This window comes from Pseudophryne corroboree, chromosome 9, assembly GCF_028390025.1.
Source record: "Pseudophryne corroboree isolate aPseCor3 chromosome 9, aPseCor3.hap2, whole genome shotgun sequence".
In the NCBI taxonomy this organism is placed as follows: domain Eukaryota; kingdom Metazoa; phylum Chordata; class Amphibia; order Anura; family Myobatrachidae; genus Pseudophryne; species Pseudophryne corroboree.
In genome coordinates, this window is record NC_086452.1 from 456,677,249 (window position 1) to 456,690,401 (window position 13,153).

Genomic DNA, 13,153 nt, shown 5'->3' on the forward strand with positions numbered 1-13,153 from the left:
TAGGATATAGGTGTAAGCAGTTGGATATAGATGTAAGCAGTAGGATATAGATGTAAGCAGTAGGATATAGATGTAAGCAGTAAGATATAGATGTAAGCAGTAAGATATAGATGTAAGCAGTTGGATATAGATGTAAGCAGTAGGATATAGATGTAAGCAGTAGGATATAGATGTAAGCAGTAGTGCACACAGTCTGGTACAGCTATAAGTCAGTGCTCCTTAAAGACACAAAAACCTTAATAATGTCTTTGCTTACTCATTCCTGGGATGCATTTAGGGGGTGATTCCGAGTTGTTCGCTCGATAGCTGCTTTTAGCAGCATTGCACACGCTAAGCCGCCGCCCTCTGGGAGTGTATCTTAGCATAGCAGAAGTGCGAACGAAAGATTGGCAGAATTGCGAATAGAAATTTCTTAGCAGTTTCTGAGTAGCTCGAGACTTACTCCTACACTGCGATCAGTTCAGTCAGTTTCGTTCCTGGTTTGACGTCACACACACGCCCAGCGTTCGCCCAGCCACTCCCCCGTTTCTCCAGACACTCCCGCGTTTTTTCCCTTCCCAGAAAACGGTCAGTTTCCGCCCAGAAACACCCACTTCCTGTCAATCACACTACGATCAGCAGAACGATGAAAAAACTTTGTTACGCCGTGAGTAAAATACCAAACTTTTGAGCTAATTTACTTGGCGCAGGCGCGCTGCGTACATTGCGCATGCGCAGTTTGCGACTAATCGCTCCGTAGTGAAAAAAAATAACGAGCGAACAACTCGGAATGACCCCCTTAGTACACACTGGCTTATGCAATCTCTAGGTGCATGCTACGGCACATGTAAGGGTCCGTGACTGCCTTCTATCTGCCCATTCTGTCATTTACACCCCAGATCTGATTAATGACCACAACCCCTAACAACATTACATTTACCCGCTGTCTCTAAGCCGCAACCCATTGAGGGAGACTGTGGGATAGAGACAGAGACAATGGCTCTCTAGCGGATAGTTAGCTCATTTGGCAAGGATGACTTCCAACATTCCAAAAAGAGGGGCAGATGTATTAAGCCTGGAGACGGCATAAGGAAGTGATAAACCAGTGATAAGTGCAAGGTGATAAACGCACCAGCCAATCAGCTCCTAACTGCTAATTTACATATTGGAGCTGATTGGCTGGTGCGTTTATCACCCTGCACGTATCACTGGTTTATCACTTCCTTATGCCTTCTCCAGGCTTAATACATCTGCCCCAGAAAACCTGTAACACTTTTATGCTGATCTCTCCGGACCATGCCCTATGAACCACCGAATATTGCCCACAAAGGGGTGTGGCTATCACAGGAACTGCCCTTTTATATGCAGAAATTGATAGGACAGTTGATGGGTATTCTAGAGCGTTTACGAAGATCTTTATTGAAACTATTGTCTTACAGCATGAGATTCAACTCTTAATATTAATACATAACAGAAATACGAGGAGGACATAAACAACCTTTAATGCACAATACATAAGGGAAATGAACGGCCACTTGGACTTGTATGGCTAAGGTCCGAGCCTGTTGTTAAAGAGAAACGAGCCACCTGTAACATCTTATATCAATGTGAGCAGCAAGTTTGTGGACTGAAGCAAAATCCATGAGAATGCAGCCTCTCAATTCACTAGGAACTTGGGGGCAGATGTATTAAGCCTGGAAAAGTGATAAAGCAGTGATAAGTACAAGGTGATAACGCACCAGCCAATCAGCTCCCATATGTAAATTTACAGTTAGGAGCTGATTGACTGGCACGTTTTCACCTTGCACTTATCACTGCTTTATCACTTCTCCAGGCTTAATACATCTACCCCTTGGTGCCTCATACCTCATTAATGTCACTAGTTCCTACTCACAAAATGTACCGGATACTGGAGGCACATAATGGCTTCTTCTTCTGCTGCATATAATTATTTTTAATGTATAACAGTGGATGTAATTCTTTTTTGTTTCTTTCAGTTTATTTTACTATGCGTTTCCATATTATGTGTTTTATGGCATTACAAATGGAAGATATACGGGTACAGCTAATTTCCTGCCCAAACACCACTTACCATTCACATGCCTCCATTTTTACGAAGCTTTAACAGTGATTTAGTCTCTCATTAATGTGATAACTAGAATCCGGGAGCACTTGCACGCAGCCACTGACTACACATAATCATCTGTATTTATTCGTACATAACAGATCTGGTTGATCAGACACAGAAAGAAGCAGCTGATGGAGCAGAGAGGCCCTTGCTAAAGTACCATGCAGGGCCCAAGGTATAATCTACCATTTGCATTGTATTGTGATTATGGGTCTGACACATGGACGCAGCCGGGGAATGTACTGGGTCCCATGGCACATCCCTCAAGGGGGGCGCTCGACCATGGCTGATGCGTAATCACAGCAGAAGGGGCGCATCCACGGCCACGAGTCAGGGGGGGGGTCTGGCCTCATGGCACGTCCCCATCTATCTGTATGACATGTGGCTGAGCTGAGTGCTGGGAGAAACTAAAATACACCCCAATGTCTTTTCCACTTTAACCCAGAAGATACACTTCTTTATAGTCTCCGTCCATCCCACCCCTGAGATATATCATTATCTATGTCCGTAGCTGCTTCCCAAGAGGCTACACGCATATTACAGACAGTAAACATGAATGAAACCATGACGTCTTGTGTTGAGAATTTGCACACTTAGTCCTTGCCTTGTCTCAGACAGCCTTGTCCCTACCTCCATCAGAGCAGATGGCACTTTCTTGTGTCTCTTAAAGGAAGACGGGTGAATGCTTTGAAGCATGGATGAAAAAGCGCTGGCGGGCGACCGTGACAACTGCGGCGAGGAATTCATGTTCGCTGACGCGAGCTCTATTGAAGCAAATGAACAGAGCAGAGATTATGCAGAGGAACTTTAACTCAAAAACACCCCAGAAATCTATTTCTATGTTATTATACGATAAAAATATTATCAGGGCTGTACTAGCTATGACCTGCCACTAGGTGGGGCTGTGGCACTAGTAATAGTAAATTATACTCACCTCTTTTCCTCAGCTCAGCAAAGCATCCATTGCAAACTTTAGATGGACGGTCTTTCAGGTACTTTAACGGGTATTTGTTTCTCGAGCAACTGCGACAAACAATCTGTCAAAACAAGGGCAGTGTTCATAGAAAATCTGCTGCATATCATGTATATGTTTAAATACTTATCCATACAGTAAAATACCCCATTGATTTCTATGGGCAGTTTCTCATCTAACACAGAATAAAACCACTATGTGACTTGCAGTTTGCACTGATAATCTCTGTATGTTATCTTATTGCTCTGTACAGGAAAGGTGACTGCTCCCAGACCATGGAACACACAAGGGTACCCCAAAGCTCACCTTGCCGCAAGCATGGCAGTGATGGCGCCTCAGTGTCAGTGTGAAGTCACTGCCGCAGTTCATACACATCACGGCGTGAGACGTGTGCGCCACACTGGGAGGCCTCTCACCCAAACACATTCCCAGTCTTTCCCTAAGCTGAGAGAGAAGAAAGCGTTAGTCGTAGTGTCTCTGTGACGTCTCTTGTCCATAAGGAAATAATGGTACAGGTAGAGTATCCCTTATCCAAAATGCTTGGGACCAGAGGTATTTTGGATATCGGATTTTTCCGTATTTTGGAATAATTGCATACCATAATGAGATATCATGGTAATGGGACCCAAGTGTAAGCATAGAATGCATTTATGTTACATATACACCTTATACACACAGCCAGAAGGTAAATTTAGCCAATATTTTTTGTAACTTTGTGCATTGAACAAAGTGTATCTACATTCACACAATTCATTTATGTTTCATATACACCTTATACACACAACCTGAAGGTCATTTAATACAATATTTTTAATAACTTTGTGTATTAAACAAAGTTTGTGTACATTGAGCCACCAAAAAACAAAGATTTCACTATCTCACTCTCACTCAAAAAAGTCCGTATTTCGGAATATTCCGTATTTCGGAATATTTGGATATGGGATACTCAACCTGTATATGCACTCAGTCTAGCAGATAGCTTCCTCCATCCGTTGCATATACAGTATGCAATGCAATCTACAGCAGCTGCTCCTCAATTGTTCCCAGGCATGCGTCAAACATTTCCAACATGTGCCACTAGATGGTGATGTTAGTTAGTTTTCTCTATGAATTATGCCATTCTGTGGTGTGTGTGTGTGTGGTGACTGACTTTTTTTTTTTTCTTTTTTTTTTTTGGGGGGAGGGGGAGAAATCAAATTCAAGAAGCAATCACAACATAAATCAAAGTTTTGGGAACATCCATTATAAACAACACATTTTGTATGTTCCTTTTCATATGTCAAACTATATGTTTCTATGTATGTTTTTATTTTCTAATTGATCATTACCAACCACCTATTTTCCAGTAAAAATTAAAATGGTGTTATATAGCAGTATATAAGCGCATTGGGCTCACAATTGGAGCCAAAATCATAGTAAAACACAATCAATCTATTCTATTATAAAGGTATGGTGTCAGTATAGCACAGGTTCACTGGAGAGCTGTAGTGAGGCTCCGCCCCCTCTCCCCTCACAGCTCTCACTGGCTGCCTGACAGACACAGCTTCTATTCTCCCCCATCACTGTACAGACGTAAGGACTGTTCCCTCCAGTCAATGTGACCCCACATTGTGGCTCTTCATCAGCATCCCCCACGTCACAACTGGCACTCCACACGTGGCCCCCGCCCATGGCTCCCCCACAACCCACCCAACCTACAGCACCTCCCGCCCAGCAAACCATGTTTCTAATGTGTCCAGATAGCTCACAGGTTCTCAAACTCGATCCTCAGGACCCCAAACAGTTCATGTTTTCCAGATCTCCTCACAGAAACGCAAGTGAAATAATTAGCTGCACCTGTGGATATTTTAAAATGTGTCCGTGAGTAATGAATACACCTGTGCACCTGCTGGGTGATCTGGAAAACGTGAGCTGTGTGGGGTCCTGAGGACCGAGTTTGAGAACCACTGAGATTGCTGATCAATAGCCAGTTTTATCAATTCAATAAAAATAATTGACAACAGTGAGGAATGAGGTACTTTATGTCTCGTGCCTCAGTGATGTCATTAGTTCTTAGCGAATCCATAGACTTATTATTGCTTCAGTCTGCAATGTGGCAGCCTCCGCCCGCTGCAGTCAGCTCCGTAGGCTTAATGGGTTTTAAACAAGGTTCTGATGGCTGAATATCTCTTTAATTCAAAAAGCCAATGATTTCATAGTGCAGGTATATTGTTATCCAATTACTCCCCCGCCGTGCGAGTGTTAAGCATTTTAATATATTTTACCACAAATATAAATCTCAGCAGCAGACGGAGCATAAGGGCTCCCTATCCTGAAATTACATCCGGTAATTGCTGGATTTCTCTACATTCATCGTAAGAAGGTTTTTTTCTTACAATCTGGTGAGCGATAAATTTATTTTCTGACAAGTCACTGAGGGGTCTATTCACGAAGCAGTGAAAAGTGTGGAGAAGTGAGTCAGTGGAGAAGTTGCCCATGGCAACCAATCAGCATTGACGGAACATTTAGAATTTGCCTACTATACAATTGTACGGAGCAGCTGATTGGTTGCCGTGGGCAACTTCTCCACAGGCTCACTTCTCCGCTCTTTCACTGCTTCATGAATAGACCCCTGTGTCGTGTACGTCCTGTAAGTGGAGTTCTCATGGCGATCTACAAGAATTACCCCCCAAAAAGTCAATGCCGCTGCAAATCTTTAATTACTGGGCCCACCTATTTATTGAAATGTATACAACAATGTTTATTTATTTGCAGTTATTTATATAGCGCACGCATATACTGCAGCGCTTTTTAGAGAATATTTGGCCAGTCACCTCAACCCTGTCCCATTGGAGCGTACACTCTATATTCCCTATCACGTGGACACACACACACTAGGGTTAATTTGTGGCAGAATCCAATTAACCTACCGGTATGTTTTTGGAGTGTGGGAGGTAACTGGAGCAACCAGAGGTAACCCATGCAAATTGGAGAATATACAAACTCCACACATATATGGTATGTAGTCACTATAACATTCAGAATGTGGATACATGATTTTAGGGTTACTCTTCAATGAGGGTTAGAGTTAGATTAGGGTTAGGCTGCAAGTTAAGTTTAGTTAAAAGTAACATTGTCGACATGTTAACCACACCCACAGATAGGGCCATGCTGGAAATCTGCCCATGAACACAGTGCTGTGAGGCAGTATTGCTAGCCACTACTCCAACTATGCTGAAGTTTATTTTATTTGGCCTGGCACAAGAACCAACTAGTGCGCCAGTATATTACTTCTAACTGTACGTAAAGAGAATCGCAAAACTCATGGACACATAAATGTTGGTAAAAGTGATGTGCCGTTACGCAGTTTCCATTACACACTGTGGGGCAGATGTATTAAGCCTGGAGACGGCATAAGGAAGTGATAAACCAGTGATATGTGCAAGGTGATAAACGCACCAGCCAATCCGCTCCAATATGTAAATTAACAGGAGCAGATTGGCTGGTGCGTTTATCACCTTGCACATATCACTGGTTTATCACTTCCTTATGCCATGTGCAAGGTGATAAACGCACCAGCCAATCTGCTCCTGTTAATTTACATATTGGAGCGGATTGGCTGGTGCGTTTATCACCTTGCACATATCACTGGTGTATCACTTCCTTATGCATTCTCCAGGTTAATACATCTGCCTGTTTGCCTTGTATGCTCTGGTTGGGTCTCTGGGCAACTCTATGCCAACCTACAATGATGAGCTCTGGTGAGTGGGAAACAGTGGAGCAGATGTATTAAGCCTGGAGAAGTGATAAAGAAGTGATAAGTGGAAGGTAATAACGCACCAACCAATCAGCTCCTAACTGTCATTTTTAAATCTGTAATGATTGGCTGGTGCGTTATCACCTTCTCCAGGCTTAATACATCTGCCCCAGTAGTCTGTATTGAAAAATAATTTAAACCCTTATGACTTGTAAGAATTAGCTAATGTATAAACAGAGGCAGGCAACCTGCATGTTTTCAGCTGCTGTGGTACCACAAGTCTCAGCATGCCCAGACAACCTCTGACTTGTTACTCTGCGGCTTGGGAAACACAGTCTAATTCTGCTGTAAATGTAACAGCGCTGTGCTGTCATCTTAGTGTACACTCACCTCAATGTTGTTATAGACAGATACTGTCGGAGCCTTGTAGTACTCTTGTACGGTTCTGCTGATACAACTATACCAGTCGTCTCGCTCCGAACACGAGCTGTCGATGAAATAAATAACGCTTTGTAATTGAGCATGTGGGTTACACATATCCTGCGCAATGGTCCCTACAGACCTGTCTGTTATTCCCTATTGCTCTTTATTACATCCCGTACTTGTGACAATGTAGTTGATAAAACGCCTATTAGGCATGAAACTGGTGCGAGGGCGGCAGACTGCGTCTGTGGCGGCACAAAGCTGCTTATTATACTCCGCACCCTCTGCCACGCCTGGTCTACTGGAGATCATCCGGCTGTCCAATTTTATTGCGTTAATGTACAAATCACGTTACGATCGCAGAGATGAACTCGCTGTCATTTACCCAGCGCACCCGCTGTCACTTAAGCGGAGATGTACTAAGCAGCGATAAAAGTGGAGAAGTGAGCCAGTGGAGAAGTTGCCTATGGTAACCAATCAGCTGCTCTGTATACTTTTATAGTGTGCAAATTCTAAATGTTACGTCAATGCTGATTGGTTGCCATGGGCAACTTCTCCACTGGCTCACTTCTCCACTCTTATCACTGCTTAGTACATGTCACCCTTAGACTCTCATCTATAGTGCGGCAGACGATAATTAACCCCTCTATGTGAGGCAATACTTTTAATCTCCCAAAAAGAAATTAACATTAATTCACCACTAACAATGCAATCATGCATGAAAAACGCTGTTCCCAATTTCCTTATTTAATGCCGTTGTTTTTCTTATTTATTTATAAGTCTGAGGGGGACATTTACTAAGCAGTGATAAGTGCGGAGAAGTGAGCCAGTGGAGAAGTTGCCCATGGCAACCAATCAGCACTGACGTAACATCTATAAATTGCATACTATAAAATGATACAGAGCTGCTGATTGGTTGATGGGCAACTTCTCCACTGGCTCACTTCTCCGCTCTTATCACTGCTTAGTAAATGTCCTCCTTAGAGAGGAAATCTCCCTTTAGTACCACAGCGAGTTCTAGCGCGGGCAATGTAGCGTCATCTGTCACTGGTTTTGCAGAGACAAACATACGGCTTGGAGAACAGCCCCCCTCAGAGCAGTACAGCAAAGGTCGTTAGATGAGCACAGCGAGTTTCGGAGGCCGGACACACGTCCTTAATATCAGACATGTTCGCTGTCCGTAATCCTCTCTGCACCATTACACGCCTCCAGGCGATAATCAACAGTCGCAGCATGTAAGGAGCACTCATGGGCTCAGTCTCTGAGGTGAGTGATGTGCAGGCCGGTTCTACCTTCCCGCACATGAAGAGGGTGTAGGAAGCAAGGATGAGAGCGGTGATCTGCGCGGCCGGCGCAGTGCAAAGCGTTTTCCAGGCAGAAGGTCATCTGCTGAGGCTGCTTAATGAGCGGCGTCGGAGTAATGGTCCCAGAGCTAGATTACAGTTCTCATTATTGCAGAAATATACGTAAATAAAAGCTAAAGGCATCAGAGAGACTTCACGCTACGTCGGGGAAGGGAAAGCTATAGGACATGTTTATAAGACCATTATAGGCAGATAAATGTATAATGAGTGGACAGCGCTGTCATCAATTCTAATCAAACAGTGATGTCATCACCCTTCACGGCTGAGGAGCACAGGGATATATATTATATGTCTATTTAATAAGTAAAAGTCCAGTCTCTGATGGAAAGGGTGTTTTTTTGCCAGAGATATTGTAGTGCTTATAAAACAAGGATGGCGGCGACACGTGCGCTGCCGCAATCCTTTTTTTTGCTGTCGTTATTTCTATCAAACTCTGCGACAAGAGGTCCCTGTCCTACCCCTTATTCTGGCCTAAAGCTGCCTGTGCATCAATGCGAGTGACAGGACAAGTGTGTAATACGCCACAAATGACGCTTCTGGCTGTCACTGGGGCGTGTGTGTTGGGTCAGAAGACAGACGGACACAAAGGCCGACAGCAGCCATCTCCCAACTCTCCAACATGCCCGATAATAATCCAGGATATCGCCCCTGATGATTTGGGGTTTGTCTCCAGCGATAACATTCTCCTGATTCTCCAATGCTTTCCTATACTCTCCGATATGGCCGGGCCTCACCCCTGAGCCACCTACCTCCAACAAGCCACGTTGTCCCCATCGGAACTTGGGAGTCCGAGCCCTTCAGTTCTCACAAACAACTACCCCAATACTCTACAGGCAGCAGAGCCTCGGCCTAGTCATACGACTCAGGTGTCAAACACGAGGCTTCCTCTGCAGTCTTATTGGGCTACACATGGTACATCAGACGTATACAGGGGCTCACTTAAGACAGAAAGTTCCAGTACTAATGATGATCGTTATGAAGGCTGGCGTAAAAGCAATGGGCGGCACGGGTTTGGCCTGCAGACGCACGGTCCCCACGCCTTAGTTGAGCGGATTCTGGGGGCAATTCAGATCTGACCGCTGCTGTGCGTTTTCGCACAGTGGGCGATCAGATCCGAACTACGCATGCATATGTACTGCGCAGGCGCGTGGCACAGCTACAATGGGCTTCGCCAGTCATGGACGGGATGGTGCGAAGGATCCATTCGCACGGGCGTTCGCAAGGAGATTGACAGGAAGAGGGCATTTGTGGGTGGCAACTGACCGTTTTCAGGGAGTTTCCGGAAAAACGCAGATGGGCTCAAGCATTTTCAGGGAGGGTGTCTGACGTCAGCTCCGGTCCCGATCATCAGGATTCCATCGCTCAGGGAGAGTAAGTCCTGAGCTGCGCAGAGACTGCACAAACTGATTTTTGTGCAGCTCTGCAACACAATCGAACGCACACTTGCATAGCACTTTTACCCTCCCCCTGTAGGCGGCGACTATCTGATTGCAGGGCTGCAAAAAATGCAGCCCAGCGATCAGATCTGAATTAGGCCCTCTGGCATTAGTATAAGGTAGTAAATCTGGATTCCGCAGGTGCCCGTAACTGCAGCCTCTCTATGTGCGACACTGTGTGCACCGCAATCACGGACAGAGCCCACACATCGTCCCTCTGACCGCGGTATCGGACAGACGGCGTTACCTGGCGGACAGCATCAGGCAGCGCTCCATACACTCAATCTTCAGCACGTTCTGCGCATTCTCCACAATTGGGCGGCTCACCTGGGACAGAGACATATATATGAGTAAGACCAGTCAGTTCCACAAATCAAGTGTCATGAAATATTTACAACTCTGTTACAAGGGGAAGTGGATTTTTATTCTTAAATATAATTTGTATTAACAGGACATAGTTATAAAATTGGACTCTATACGCACAGTAGCTTCCAAGCAGTATATTTATGGTGGTTTTTTTAGAGATAAATAATTTTTTATTTATTTTTTCTCTCAGAATATATTACATGAGCAATCTGCCCCCGCCAGTCCTATCTCTGAGTGTTTCCTATTAAGCTACAGTTCCCATCTCTTCCAGCGACCATCGCCCGGTCACCGACCATCTGTGGTGAATGCAGATCGCTGCCTGACAGCACGTAACGTCGGCGGTCAGCTCACAGTTAATATTAATGAGCGGTTTTATTTGCCTGGTTTTACAAGGGAGAAATGAGCCATTTAATCGTTATCTGTTCCGCTGTTCAGCAGCAGGAAAGCTGAATTATAATATACAGAGACTGGGCACCTCATAAACAGCGGACATCATTCATATAAGTCTTTTGTCCCACAGCAGCCCAGCTGCGCCAAGTGATGTATAGGTGACTCAATACCTATATAATACGCAAGTGATGCTAATATCTGGAGAAACACCTGTAATATCTATATAACTGCTGAGCTCTGATGCTATCATTTCATTGCTCATTAGGAAAAGTTGTCTATTATAATGGGTCCGGTACAGCATGTCGGCATTCAGCATGTGGATGCTGTTGAGATGTCAGCATAGCCATAATGTTGACATTTCATTTCTAAAGTATGCTGGACATTTTCACTATATCGACATATAGTTTTCTAGATGTTGACATTTTACCCATGTCGACACCATAACTGTCCACTTGTTGGTGTCGGCATTAGGACCGCATACCATGATAATGTATAATGCACCCCTGCTGTACATGATTACAGATATTATAAGTCACCTTGGATCCCTGTGACCTGTATAACGGTGCTCAGTCTCGGCGAGGTCTGACCTTTCACCTTTTACAGCAGGCGGTAGAAAACCCCCTGACATATTCATGTAGAATTAGTTTACTTATATAGATAATGCTGTGCAATTAATAAAATTAATTTCAGTATTAGTCTGTCCTTCCATCTATCACAGATTCTTGCAGCCCTGGTACCTATAGCAATGAATGATGGGAGGTGGAGGTAGGTAGCATCTGTACCCGATAGTCATCTTGGAGGCTCTGAGAGATAGTTCTTATTACTGTATTATAGAAATATGAAGCGCAGATATACCGTGGAGCACTCACCCGCATTCCTGGGATAGAGAGCGTGTTTTTCAGCCTGTACTTGCCGTCTTTCTGTGGGAAGGTGTACAGCAGGACATCATTCATCTGGAAAACAATTGCGCAAGAGACAATTAAAACTCATTCTCAACATCAATAAATCTGAAACCCCAAATTCCATCCATTAGCAGACCAGGAGTCAGCTGTTAGACTAATAAAACAGGGAACGCTTATACCCCCCATATCGCGGGAGGGAAGCAGGGGTTATATCCGTCACGCTGATTCTGAAATTAAAGTGTGAGCCCAGAACAAACGTGTCTACAGAAAATCATTTCCCCAAACTGATCAGATGATTTGCAGATCATTGCTATTAATGCTTCTGCTCCATGCTGAAGGAAAAATAGCCTTATGTTAAAGTGGTTTCTAACCTATCTACTTGTGAGCTGGAAACTTGTATTGGCGGATTTGGAGAATTTAATAGTAGGAGCTGTCACAATTCCCTCTCCTCTGTCACGTTTTGCCTATGGCCCAAAACAACCGCTCATCCCTCTAGTAGGAGCACCCAGATGGATCAAGGATTTTTCTTTTGTTGAACGTAGGATTAAGGGGGACATTTACTAAGCAGTGATAAGAGCGGAGAAGTGAGCCAGTGGAGTAGTTGCCCATGGCAACCAATCAGCACTGAAGTAACATCTGCAATTTGCATACTATAAAATGATACAGAGCTGCTGATTGGTTGATGGGGCAACTTCTCCACTGGCTCACTTCTCCGCTCTTATCACTGCTTAGTAAATGTCTCCCCAAGAATTTATTTTGAGGGAGTGAGATATCAGCCAGAGATAAAGACTGTCCCAATCTTACATTCTAATGGCTTTTATCGGGTCATAAATGGACAGTATTTTACCAGAAATTTGCACAAGTATTTTCTGGTTCATAACCGGTCCCTCCCGTCTGGTATTTCCACCAGAGAAAAAGCTACTAACTGTTCCGTTAATAAGTAATATATGAAGAGACAAGAGAGGTTTTTCATAAGGAACAGACCTCGGTCAACGTCATGTTAAGGAAAGACAATAAGGAACCTACGTCCATTTACATCAGGCATTTTATTTATTTCTTATTTACTGAGGTAATGTGTTATATTATAGTCACTTATGTGGAAAATACACATGTGCAAGGTGTCTAGTAAAACACAGGGGCGTCTATGGATATAACATTTACAGCAATATATGTGACATCTCTAATAACAGGGTGCAATCATTTCGATGATGTGCTGTAACCCATAGCAACTAAACAGATAAGCTTTTAGTAGTCTGAATTGCTCAAACCAATGAAAGCTGGCGTTTGGTTGCTATGGGTTCCAGCACCATTACCTCAGGTAAGTCCCAATGCGCCTCCCCTGAGGTCATATTGCAGCTTCTCACAACGCTCTATATTCATTGTCTCCTATGGCTGTCTAAATTCATTTTCATAGTCCTGGAGCAGTGATTCCCCTGATACGACATGTCAGGAGGAG

At 44.1% G+C, this 13,153-nt stretch overlaps 1 protein-coding gene across 4 annotated transcripts in view; it reads right to left on the reverse strand.

Moving 5' to 3' along the window:
- Positions 1 to 13,153, reverse strand: part of FGD5 (FYVE, RhoGEF and PH domain containing 5) — a 244,466-nt gene that overhangs the window by 12,047 nt on the left and 219,266 nt on the right. For 2 of the 4 annotated variants that reach the window (XM_063941238.1, XM_063941235.1), the window contains exons 13-18: positions 11,665 to 11,748; positions 10,287 to 10,366; positions 7,207 to 7,303; positions 3,387 to 3,524; positions 3,042 to 3,144; positions 2,738 to 2,871 (exon numbers count right to left, since the gene is read on the reverse strand). In XM_063941238.1, coding sequence (XP_063797308.1) covers positions 2,738 to 2,871; positions 3,042 to 3,144; positions 3,387 to 3,524; positions 7,207 to 7,303; positions 10,287 to 10,366; positions 11,665 to 11,748 — 636 coding nt within the window. Of the gene's footprint in view, positions 1 to 2,711; positions 2,872 to 3,041; positions 3,145 to 3,386; positions 3,525 to 7,206; positions 7,304 to 10,286; positions 10,367 to 11,664; positions 11,749 to 13,153 lie in introns of all 4 variants that reach the window. The other 2 variants (XM_063941236.1, XM_063941237.1) reach the window with 1 other exon arrangement.